Here is a 13,328-nt window from a genome sequence, read left to right as displayed (position 1 = left end):
AAGCTGCTGTAGATGTTTGTCTTACTTATACTACTACTGCAAAACAGAAAAACTTAAGATTACTGTCCTCAGGCTTGACTTATTTTATGGGGTTCAAAAATAGATTGATATGAAAAAATGCTTTTAAATGTTTTTATATGTTGCCCATGGGTTGTTCTGATCTTTTCTAATAGTATATTTACTCAGAGGCCAAATATGTGAAGCCGATACATAAATGTGGCTATTTATTTTATGAGGACTACAAAATACATCTGCTACACAAAACAGAAATAATACTATTTAAGGGCTTACTGCAATATCATATTTAATCTTTATATAGGCTCAATGACACACAAACATTTCCCTGATAGAATGTTATATAAAAGTCTTTTTTGTAGGCTTCCTTACAGACAAGAATAGGCAAGAAACAAATAAAATTGGCTGAAGTTAATGTTTTGACTAAACTCTTCTTCAGAACTGACTACAAAGTTAAGTTCAAGATAAAGCATTGTCTAAAACAGTAGCTGTTTCCACTTTGTTTTGGGTAAAATTACTCTCTTATGAGATTGCATGTGTAAAAAAATTAGTATATAGCAAAATTATAATAGAGTTTGCATGAGTTTCTATTTACCTCTTTATAGGCTTCTGTTTACCTGTAATATGTTATATTTACAAAGGATTTTTTATTTGTATTTATACTTTCACAATTATTTTCTTATAGATGAGTTTTGTGCCCATGAAAAAACTTTCCATTTGTCATCCACAGTGGCAATGCAAGGTTATGTGTGGAGATAAGGAAGGATCATGGGATAATATATATTAGGAAGCAGCAAGATCTGGTTTTTCACTCCTGAGTCTACATCTAGCCAATTTCAAAGGTTATGCTTTTCAAAGGATGGATTTGGTAAACATTTCGTTTTTGTTTGTTTTGAGACGGAGTCTTGCTCTGTCGCCAGGCTGGAGTGCAGTGTTGCGATCTTGCTCACTGCAACCTCTGCCTCCTGGGTTCAAGTGATTCTCCTGCCTCAGCCTCTCAAGTAGCTGGGACTACAGGCGCGTGCCACCATGCCCAGCTAATTTTTGTATTTTTCATAAAGACAGGGTTTCATCATGTTGGCCAGGATGGTCTCGATCTCTTGACCTCATGATCCGCCTGCCTTGGCCTCCCAAAGTGCTGGGATTACAGGCTTGAGCCACCAGCCTGGCCAACATTTAGTCTTAAAAATGACTTTCGGTTATATTGGATTTCTTCTTGTATCAAAATAGGACCTGGTGACCTTAAGAAGATTATGATTTCTCTGAGTTGCCAGGGCAGAAATGGAACTAAACCCAGAACTTAGATGAGCAACATTATTTCATATATGAGTCTCCAGAATGACCTAAAATATACCTAAGTTGTTTTTTGTTTGTCTGTTTGTTTATTTATTTAGAGATAGGGTCTCACTCTGCTGCCCAGGCTGGAGTGCAGTGATGCAATTCCCTGTAACCTTGAACTCCTGGGTGAAAATGATCTTCCTGCCTTAGCATCTCAAGTAGCTAGGACTATAGATGCATTATTATTGTTGTTGTTATTTTTAGAGATAGGATCTCTCTATGTTGTCCAGGCTGGTCTCCAATTCCTAGCTTCAAGCAATCTTTCCACCTTGGCTTCCCAAAGTGCTGGGATGATAGGTATGAGCCACCATGTCTGGCCTTATACCTGGGTTTTAAAAGGAATTTTTGGACGTAATACGTGAAAGGATTCTCTTGGATTAGTCTGTGCTGAAGGGCACTTAGCTATTACACACAACTAAGAATTGTTTAGATTTAATATATTTAACAGAGACAGCTGCTAGCTTTTATAGGAAACCTTTGGGCTCCAAAAAGCTCTTAGGAGGTACATAGAGAGATACCATTTGCTTTCTTTCTTTCTTTTGTTTTTTGTTTTTGAGACAGAGTTTCGTTCTATCACTCAGGCTAGAGTACAATGGCACAATCTCAGCTCCCTGCAACCTCCACCTCCGGGTTCAAGTGATTCTCCTGCCTCAGCCTCCCAAGTAGCTGGGATTATAGGCGCCCGCCACCATGCCCTGCTAATTCTTGTATTTTTAGTAGAGGTGGGGTTTCACCAAGTTTACCAGGCTGTTCTCAAACTCCTGATATCAAATGATCCACCCACCTTGGCCTCCCAAAGTGCTGGGATTACAGGCGTGAACCGCCATGCCCAGCCTGCTTTCTTTTATAGAACTGGAGAATAAAATGTTTTCCTATACAAATGTTCTGGTACCCATGATAAATATCCAACATTTGATAGGAAACAGAATTTCATATAAAGCTGGTTTATTTGGGATTCTGTGTCTTGTTTTATAGTCCATATTACATTAAAAAAAGTGAAGTTCCAGTGCTTTCATCCACATAATTGAGCTCTTACAAATGTGATTAATTTATACAAATAGTAAACCATTTCAAAATATATTTAATTTTTATTTTATGTCATTGAAATCTGATTTAGATATCATATATTTGAATCAAATTAGGAAACCATAATCTAGAATATTATTACTTTTTTTCAAAGGAGCTCAGTATTTGCATTAAAAAATTACCCTACAATTTATCTTTGCTTCCTGTTGAAGGTATTTGCATCACAGATATTTTTGAAGATTGTTGGGGAAGATTTAGAAGATATATAACTTACCTATTACAGTTTTAGGCATTTGTTTCAAAAATATATAAAGAACTGCTGTATCTAATGATCTCATAATGGGATTACCATTAACAAAAAGAATTTGAAACCTGTAAAAAGACTGATAGGACTATAATAGAATTTGTAAATATTGATTTAAAAATCATTTCTAATGTGTCCCTTTCAGAAGAAATATTAAAAGCTTTAAATTAAAAGATGAAAAGATTAAGACTGATGATTGTTTTATTTCATTGTTTTGAGAAAAGGTGTTTGGATGGACTGGTGAACTAGGACCTGGAATTTACTGGTTAATTCCTTCCACAACTGGCTGTAGGCTGAGGAAAAAAATAAAACCAGTAACAGATGAAGCCCAACTTGTATATAGAGATGAAACAGGGGAATTATTCCTTACAAAGGAATTTAAGTAAGTTTTGTTTACTAATGTTAGAATTATAACATCTAGACTGGATAGATATTAATAGCCTGTGTTATTCCCTTTGGCCAGCTCCCACCCCCATCCTCAGGTTCTAATTCACCAATTCAGCTCTTGTGAACAACCTGTATGAACTTGGAGGATGTTCTCCTAAGTTAAATAAGCCAGGCACAGAAAGATAAATACTGCATGATCTCACTTATATGTGGGAACTTTTTTTTTTTTTTTAATAGAGACAGAGTTTTGCTCTGTTACCCAGGCTGGGGTACACTGTCACAATCATTGCTCACTGAAGCCTCAGAATCCTGGGCTCAGGTGATCCTCCCAGCTCAGCCTCTTGAGTAGCAGTAGCTGGGATTACAGGGGCTTGCCAGCATGCCTGGCTAATTTTTTTAAAGAGATGGGAGTCTCGCTATGTTGCCCAGGGTGGTCTCAAACTCCTGGCCTCAAGCAAGCATCCTGCCTCAGCCTTTCAAAGTGCTGGGATTATAGGTGTGAGCCACCACACCCAGCCTTATATGTGGGATCTTAAAAAGTCAAACCCATAGAAACAGAGAGTAGAAGAGTGGTTATAGCAGCTGGAAGTAGTCGGGGGGGTTGGGGATATGTTGGTGAAAGGATACAAAATTTCAGTTTGATAAGAGGAATAAGTTCAGGAGATCTGTTGACAGTATGGTGATTATAGTTATATATTGTATCCTTGAAAATTGCTAAGAGAATAGATATTAAATGTTCCCACTAGAAAAAAAGATGATAAATATATGAGATAATGGCTATGTTAATTAGCTTGATTTAGTCATTTCACAATGTCTACATATATCAAAAAATCACATTGTACACCATAAATATATATATCAAAACAAAACAACTCATTCTCTAGGCATCTGAAAATGTTCCTCCATTTGCAGATCTGGGATTGTCATTTACTTGTGGGTTCTACACATTTGGCAAGTCAACTTCAGTCAAACATCGACAATTTCTCCCTATTGGTAGAGAGGAAGAAGAAAGTAGATTGGAGAAAGGAAAAAAGAAGGGAACTACTACTATTCATTGAGTTCTTACTGTGTGTTGAGATACTGTGGTTGTTCTAGAAGCTTTTTTATCTCATGTAATACTGGACTGAGCCAAAACTGTATTTGGATACATTAACTTTATAGTTTACAGAAATTGTGTAACGCTATATTACTTCCTTTTGAATGTTATCCTCATAGAACCCTTCTTCAGCCAGGCGCGGTGGTTCACGCCTGTAATCCCAGCACTTTGGGAGGGCGGGCGGATCACGAGGTCAGGAGATCAAGACCATCCTGGCTAAAATTTTTAGTAGAGAAACCCCATCTCTACTAAAAATACAAAAAAAAAAAAAAAAAAAAATTAGCCAGGTGTGGTGGCGGGCGCCTGTAGTCCCAGCTACTCGGGAGGCTGAGGCTGGAGAATGGCGTGAACCCAGGAGGCGGAGCTTGCAGTGAGCCGAGATCACGCCACTGCACTCCAGCCTGGGCGACAGAGCGAGACTCCGTCTCAAAAAAAAAAAAAAAAAAAAACCCTTATTCAGTGTAGTTGCCTTAGTGACAAGAAATAACTAGCTATTTTTATAATTTTAGGTCTACTTTATCAGATATATTTGAAGTAATTGATTTAGATGGAAATGGTCTTCTTAGCCTTGAAGAATATAATTTTTTTGAATTGAGAACAAGTGGTGAGAAATGTGATGAAGATGCTTGGGCTGTCTGCAGAGGTAAGCACTTTTCTTTTCCTTAACAGATGTATAAAAATATATATATAGCACCTTTTCATCTCTAAGAAATGAGAAGTCAAACTTCTGCATGAAATATTATTATAGCATTTAGGACAGTATTAAAGTAGTATTGTTTGTAGATCATAAAAACTTAAACATTTATTTTTCTTAAACCGATAGTTGGTATAATACTCAAGTTAAAAGGAAGTGTGAATTACTTAATCATAATTTTAGTTTTGAGTCTCTACTCTTTGGGGTTTAGAAGACAAAAAACTTGTGCTTGCGCTTGATACCACTGGGCCTGAAGTGGTCAAGAACCACAAACTGTGACCAGGAGAGGGCAGCAAAAAGCCAAAAAGCTAGAGTTTTACTCACAAATTAAGGTTTCCAGGAAGTTGTTTATATTATACATGTTAAACATTCTTCAGTGCTTTTCGTATGTGAGTTGAATTTTAAAAGTCCATTTATGGAAATATTGAAGCCAAAAATGCCAAGATGGACAAAGAAAATCACTGAGAATGAGGCAAAGTCAGTTATCACTTAGAAGGAGTCTGGGAAGACATACTTGCATATTTAAGCCAAAGACCCCAAGGTCAGAGGGAAAACCAAAAAGCCATAGCCAACTATAGATCACAGAACAAGAGGTATGAGGAGACCAGAATGCAGTCAAGAGAGATTAACTCACGTGTGCTTTCACTGGGATAGCTATATGTGGGTCTTAAAATGGTCTAAGCTTGGCAAAGTGAGCCAGGTTGGGAGTCTGTTTACCTAGACAGCAAGTAGGGTAGAGAAGTATATTATTTATATAAAGGAATCTTTCAGTATTTCTATTTTAGCTGAAAGTTAATATAATCAACAGCAATACATGTATATTGATTTATAATATTAAACTTTGATTAATAAAATTCATAATATACATAATAGAGTATTACCTATAGGAAGATGTAATTGTCTTGTAACTTTAATGATATAATCTTTTAATTGGCACTAGAGAACATTCCATAAGAGTGAATTTGTGGCTTTCTGATGGTAAAGTTTGTGATAAAATTCTAATTTAAAATTTTAATTGAGTTGGCAGAGTTGACGGTTAACATTTTTTGATAGCTTACCATCTACCATGTACCAGCTGCTGATCTATGCACTTCTACACACCAACTCTATGAAGTAGTACTTTATTATTCTCACTTTATAAATCAGGAAATAGAATTAGAGGTTAAGTAACCTGACCAAGGCTACACAGCAAGAAAGTTTCACAGATAGGCCCCAGAACTTTGAACTCAATGCTATCAAAAAGTCTCCAAGAGTTATTGACTTGAAAAATGATTTGGAGGAATGTCTGCTTTACCAACATTAATAATATTGCAAAGAAATGAGAGCTTTTAAGGTTTTAATGTTTCCCCTGAATAATAAGAAAACGTACTGTTTATCTGTAAGATTATTTTAATAAACTTTTTTTACACTTAAAGATGCTTTATTTTTATTTTGTTTATTAATAAGCTTTATTTTGTTTATTTATTTATTTATTTTTTTGAGATGGAGTCTCACACTGTTGCCCAGGCTGGAGTGCAGTGGCGTGATCTCGGCTCACTGCAAGCACTGCCTCCTAATAAACTTTATTTTTAGAGCAATTTTAGGTTTACAGAAAAACATAGGCTGGGTGCTGTGGCTCATGCCTATAATCCTAGCACTCTGGAAGGCTAAGGCGGTAGGATTACTTGAGGCCAGGATTTCAAGACCAGCCTGGACAACAGAGCAAATTGTCTCTTAAAAAGAAAAAAAAAAAAAAAAATTGGCCTGTAATCCCAGCACTTTGGGAGGCTGAGGTGGGTGGATCACTTGAGGTCAGTAATTCAAGACCAGCTTGGCCAACATGGTGAAACCCCACTTGTACTAAAAATACAAAAATTATCCAAGTGTGGTGGCAGGTACCTATAATCCCAGCTACTTGGGAGGCTGAGGCAGGAGAATCAGTTGAGCTTGGGAGGTGGAGGTTGCAGTGAGCCAAAATCATGCCGCTGCACTCCAGCCTGGGTGACAGAGTGAGACTCCGTCTCAAAAAAAAAAAAAAAAAAAAAGAAATCTTCCATATATTCCTCCTCACCCACAAGTTTTCCCTATTATTAACATCTTGCATTTGTATGGTACCTTTGTTACAATTGATGAGTGAATTATTAATACATAATCATTAACTAAAGTTCATAGTTTACATTAGGTTCACTCTTTTTGTTTGTTTGTTTAAGATAGAGTCGCTGTTAGCCTAGGACGGAGTGTAGTGGTGCAATCTCAACTCACTGCAACCCCTGCCTCCAGGCTCAAGCGATCCTCTCACCTTAGCCTCCTGAGTAGCTAGGACTACAGGTGTGCGCCACCACACCTGGCTAATTTTTGTATTTTTTTGTTGAGATGAGTTTCACCATGTTGCCCAGGCTGGTCTCAAACCCCTGGAGGGTTCACTCTTGTCTTGTACAGTTCTATGGGTTTTGACAAATATGTAACATCATGTATCCACCATTACAATATCATTTACAAAGGACTATCCTTTCTCCATTGAATTGCCTTTGCTCCTTTGTCAAATATCAGTTGAATATATTTATGTCGGTCTATTTCTGGGCTCTCTATTCTGTTCCATTGATCTATTCATCATTATTTCACCATTACCACACTGTCTTGATTGCTGTGGCTTTATAGTAAGTCTTGGAGTCAAGTGTTAATAATTTTTTTTTTTTGAGATGGAATCTTGCTCTGTTGCCTAGGCTGGAGGGCAGTGGCGCGATCTTGGCTCACTGCAAGCTTCGCCTCCCGGGTTCACGCCATTCTGCCTCAGCCTCCCGAGTAGCTGGGACTACAGGTGCCCGCCACCACGCCCGGCTAATTTTTTGTATTTTTAGTAGAGATGAGGTTTCACCATGTTAACCAGGATGGTCTCGATCTCCTGACCTCGTGATCTGCCCGCCTCAGCCTCCCAAAGTGCTGGGATTACAGGCGTGAGCCACTGCACCTGGCCCAAGTGTTAATTTTTTAAAAATTAATGAGGATTGAGAATTTTAAGTTTTAAAAAGTAGATTCGTTTTTGATAGTCTCTATAGTACAGTATCTAGATAGGTTTCTTAATGTATTTGTATTATATATTAAATAATTTTTTCATCTTTTCTACATAGTAGCTCTAACCTCGATTTTTGTGGCTACCGTTTCTCTTCATGATTGAATTTAATCTGCATTCATTTTTCCCCTTGAAAAAGTTATGAATAATTTTAAACTCTTAACTTTTTTTTTTTTTTTTAAGACAGAGTCTCGCTCTGTCACCCAGGCTGTAGTACAGTGGCACAATCTCAGCTCACTGCAACCTGTGCCTCCCAGGTTCAAGTGATTCTCTGCCTCAGCCTCCCAAGTGGCTGGGACTACAGGTGCATGCCAGCATGCAGGGCTAATTTTATTTTTTGTATTTTTAGTAGAGATGGGGTTTCGCCATGTTGGCCAGACTGGTCTCGAACTCCTGAGCTCAGGCTATCCACCTGCCTTGGCCTCCCAAAGTGCTGAGATTACAGGCGTGAGCCACCGTGCCCGGCTTCTAAATGTTTTAAGCTATCAATCAGTCAACCGGTTTTACACAGTTATGTCTCTGCTGCTTTTCTCACAATAATGCACACAAAAGAGATGCCATCTCAAATAAGACTACCCATTTCCCTTGGATATATTATAGATGGAAGTTAGGAAATAAAATCTTCCCTGTTGTAGGATAGCTAACAAAATATCCATAATAAATAACTACTTATTACCCATGTTACAGACAAATTCAGGAATTATGCATGTCTAGATACTTCTAGGTAAATTTAGTTTTGCTCATAAATAGTGTTAAAACGGGCATAGACTTACCTGGGAAAATGTAGTTGATTCATGGATTCCAAAGTGCTCCCCATTATCTGTCAGTCTTTCAAGACTTGGGGACAATTTAGCTAAAATTAGAGGAATCAGGCATATAGTAATCTCCTTAAATATGACACTATTCCCGTTTTTCTTTCTGAAACTCAGTAGTTTGGGGAGTATTATATCAAATTCATCCAGTTTCTGCTGGCTTTAAGTGGCAAATACATATGAAGCATTTTAATTCTTTGAAATATATAACAACGTATGCTCTAAATAACCAGGCAGATTGGAATTTACCCAGAAATATTACAGTTTCCTCTAATTTTAGAATATATTTGCACTATTTATAACTTTAGGATTTTTTGAAAAATGAAATTGTGTACTACGACGTATCTATGCTGACTTATGGGAAATTAGAAGAATAGCTCTCAATAATGTTTTGAGCCATTTTTATTCCACTTTTATCCTGCTCATAGATTCATAGGCCTCTTTTAAAATAAATACCTATGAATAATAATATATCATAGACATTTTATTAAAGTTATGAATCTTTAAATTATGTAAGAAAAAACTTTTGGTTGTTTAAACAGAGAATTTTGATACAAAGATGAATGAACTAACAAGACAAGGATTTATGGATTTGAATCTAATGGAAGCTAATGATCGAGAAGGAGATCCTTGTGACCTTTGGGTAACTCTACACTCTATGGGCTATAATAAAGCTTTGGAGTTGACAGAGGTAAAGTATTCTTAAACTTTTGCCAATGGGTTTAGTGTACATAATATTTTACTTTATGAACATTTTCCTGACATATAACTTTCGAATTGGGCACCCAAATCTTTGAACTTTAGTATATGAATGAATCCTGGGTGCAACAACATGTTTCTGTTAGTTTATACAAGTTCTTGTTCTCACCTGAAATTTAGTTACTGCCAACATTAAAATAATTCAAAGACAAAAGAGTCTAAGCATATAATATGCAAGAAAAAAATGTGGTATTAAAAAAATTAAAATGGGAAAAGGCAGTTTGAGTTACTAAAGTCTCATTTCTATAGGGAAACACTTTGTCTTAACAGTTTAAAGACTCTCTTAGAATAAGGAGAATGTGTCTGCATTAGAACTTGGATTTCTGATCTTTTTATAAAGGGTACTTTTGGGGTTAATACTTGTAAAACACTTGGAACAGTGGCTGGCTCATACAAAGCATTGTGTATATATCAGCTATCATCATCATTATTATCATTAACATGATAGGTATAGAAGTTGAACAGGGCTCGTAATATACCATAGGGGTAATAAAAATTTAAAAATTAGGCCTTCTTAATTTATATATATATATATAACTTTTTTTTTTTTTAATTTGAGACAAGGTCTTACTCTGTCACCCTGGCTGGAGTGCAGTGGCACAATCATAGCTCACTGCAGCTTCAACCTCCTGGGCTCAAGTAAGCCTCCTGCCTCAGCCTCCTGAGTAGCTAGGACTACAGGTGCATGCCCCCACGCCCAGCTAATTTTTTAACTTTTTTTTTTTTTTGTAGAGATGGGGGTCTCACTGTTTTACCCAGGCTAATTTCTATATTTATGTCAGATTTAAAATATAGAATTTAACAGTTTCAGTTTCAGGCCACAAGTTACATAACAGTACATTTGTTTATACTCTTAAAATTAAAAATAGTATTTGTCCTTTTTCCATACTTGAATCAACTTAGGAGGGCAATACTAACTTTGACAAATTTTGTTTTAGATACATTTAGACTTTGGTTTAATTCCTAGTTTTGACATCATTCAAAACCTTCATTAACCTGTTTGGTGAGAGGTTCTCTATTCTTTCCCCATTTTTAGAAATAGGAGGTGAATAGTTATGGTAACTATTTATATCCTACTTGAGCCTAACAGCCAGTGACTCCCACATTTTAACCATGTGTAAAATCAGCATCTAATCTAGGAACAATATTGATTGTGCTACCCATGTTGTTGCTTATTAGGGAAATTAGTTAAGAGCAATTTAAGACTTTTTACCACAGTTACTGATGTCATTTACCTTTGAAACTATAAGCAAGAAGGATTTCTGAGCTAACATTTAATTTAATTTAAATTTCATTTATTTATTGAGTAGGTTATTTGTATCGTTTAAATTCAAAAGGTAAAAAAAAATACAGTATACATTGGAAAGTATCAATAGATGATGAGACTGCCACTCAGTAACCGAGATAAAAAGACAAAGCTGAATTGATTGCTTACTATAAAGGAGAGCTATGCTGGTCAGGCACAGTCTCTCCACTAAGAGCAGAATGCTCATTTATATAGGGTTTTGGGGAGGTATGGAATTCAAGGATTGCCTGGCTTTTAGAGGCATAAATGAGTTAATACTATCTGGGGAAGCATGGTTACTTGGATGAGACTGTTAATTGGTTGGCACTAAGCAGTGTATTTACTGATGTGAATCCATCTCTGATTGCCTGACTTTCAAAACTGAGGAGCTGACACTGGTTGCCTAACATAAGTGTGTTAATTGAAGTGGAGCTGTTCCTCATCAGTTGAACAGATTTACAATCTTTTTTCTTACTAAATTTCTTTATTGTTTCTTATTAAATTCTTATTACTTATTTCTTTATTTTTCCTTATTAAATTCTCTAATTTAGGCTGTAGAATTACAGATTACACATTCCCTGTATCAGCCTATGAAGATCCTCTGTTAAAGAGCAATATAACTTCTTTATAAGGGCATTGCCCCTATATACTGTAATTGAATAGTTGCTCTTTTACTGAATTTGAGAAGTAAAACTTACATGTTTAGTTTTCTGTTTTCCTTTTTAAAATAGAATTTCATGATATTAATTTCTTTCTAGATTCAGAACTGGGAAAATTTACTTTCTTTTTTAGAGTTTAAGCACTACATAACTTTTTATTTCCCTTTTGTATGGATTAACAGGTAGTTGAGAGGTAAATATTGTGCTAAATTTAAGTAGCATCCCATAATCTAGGTTTTATTATTACAGTCTTCCCCATCTTCCTTATCACATATATTGTTAATAATTTTACAATGAATAATTTACAGTTAATAGTTTTCTTGCTTGTTGTTTGCTTCCTATATTAAGTTAGTAGGATAAAGAAAATAAGTAAATAAAAGATCAAGCCCATGAAAAGAAAAAATAAAACTATAGGGCAGCTCTTTTAGATGTGATAATATTTTAATTAAAAAATTTTAGAATGTGCAAAAATCACTAGTATTCCTATACACCAACAATAGTCAAGTCAAGAGCCAATTCACGAAAGAACTCCCATTCATAATTGCCACAAAAAGAATAAAACACCTAGGAGTACAGTGAACAAGGGAGGCCAGCAATCTCTACAAGGAGAACTACAAACTACTGCTCAAAGAAATCAGAGATGACACAAACAAATGGAAAAACATTTGATGCTCATGGATAGGAAGAATCAATATCGTTAAAATGGTCATACTGCCCAAAGCAATTTATAGATTCAATGATATTCCCACTAAACTACCATTGGCATTCTTTACAGAACTAGAAAAAAAATTTTAAAATTCATATGGAACCAAAAAAAGAGCCCGAATAGCCAAGGCAATCCTAAGCAAAAAGAACAAAGCTGGAGGCATCATGCTACCTAATTTCAAACTATGCTACAGGGCTACAGTAACCAAAAGAGCATGGTACTGGTACAAGAACAAACATATAGACCAATGGAACAGAATAGAGCACTCAGAAATAAGACTGCACACCTACACCTGTTTGATCTTTGACAAATCTGACAAAAACAAATAATGGGAAAAGGATTCTCTATTCAATAAATGGTTGCTGGGATAACTGGCTAGCCATATGCAGAAGATTGAAACTGGACCCCATCCTTACACCATATACAAAAATTAACTAGGGCTGGGTGTGGTGGCTCATGCCTGTAATCCCAACACTTTGGGAGGCTGAGGGGGGTGGATCATAAGGTCAGGAGATCAAGACATCCTGGCTAACATCCTGGCTTCATCCTGGTGAAACCCCGTCTGTACTAAAAATACAAAAAATTAGCTGGGCATGGTGGCAGGCGCCTGTAGTCCCAGCTACTCGGGAGGCTGAGGCAGGAGAATGGTGTGAACCCGGGAGACGGAGCTTGCAGTGAGCCAAAATGGCACCACTGCACTCCAGCCTGGGCGAGAGTGCGAGACTCCGTCTCAAAAAAAAAAAAAATTTAAGATAAAGACTGAAATGTAAAACCCAAAAGTCTAAAAACTCTGGGAGACAACCAGGCAATACCATTCAAGATATAGGCATGGGGAAAGATTTCATGGTGAAGATGCCACAAGCAATTGCAACAAAAGCAAAAATTGACAAATGAGATCTAATTAAATTAAAGAGCTTCTGTGCAGCAAAAGAAACTATCAACAAAGTAAACAGACAACCTACAGAATGGGAGAAAATTGTTGCAAACTATGCATCTGACAAAGGTCTAATATCCAATATCTATAAGTAACTTAAATTTACAAGAAAAAAATTCCATTAAAAAATGGGCAAATGAACACTTTTTAAAAGAAGATATACCTGCAGCCAACAATCATATGAAAAAAAGTTCGACATCACTGATCATTAGAGAAATGCAAATCAAAACCACATTTCACACCTGTCCAAATGGCTATTATTAA

At 36.3% G+C, this 13,328-nt stretch overlaps 1 protein-coding gene across 1 annotated transcript in view; it reads left to right on the top strand.

The window, feature by feature from the left end:
• Positions 1-13,328, top strand: part of EFCAB7 (EF-hand calcium binding domain 7) — a 49,650-nt gene that overhangs the window by 29,465 nt on the left and 6,857 nt on the right. The window contains exons 9-11 of the mRNA XM_004025906.5: positions 2,908-3,065; positions 4,676-4,809; positions 9,264-9,412. Coding sequence (XP_004025955.3) covers positions 2,908-3,065; positions 4,676-4,809; positions 9,264-9,412 — 441 coding nt within the window. The remainder of the gene's footprint in view (positions 1-2,907; positions 3,066-4,675; positions 4,810-9,263; positions 9,413-13,328) is intronic.

The sequence above is a fragment of the Gorilla gorilla genome, chromosome 1 (assembly GCF_029281585.2).
Source record: "Gorilla gorilla gorilla isolate KB3781 chromosome 1, NHGRI_mGorGor1-v2.1_pri, whole genome shotgun sequence".
NCBI lineage: Eukaryota > Metazoa > Chordata > Mammalia > Primates > Hominidae > Gorilla > Gorilla gorilla.
Note: the sequence above shows the minus strand (reverse complement) of the source record. Positions and strands in the feature narration are given on the sequence as shown.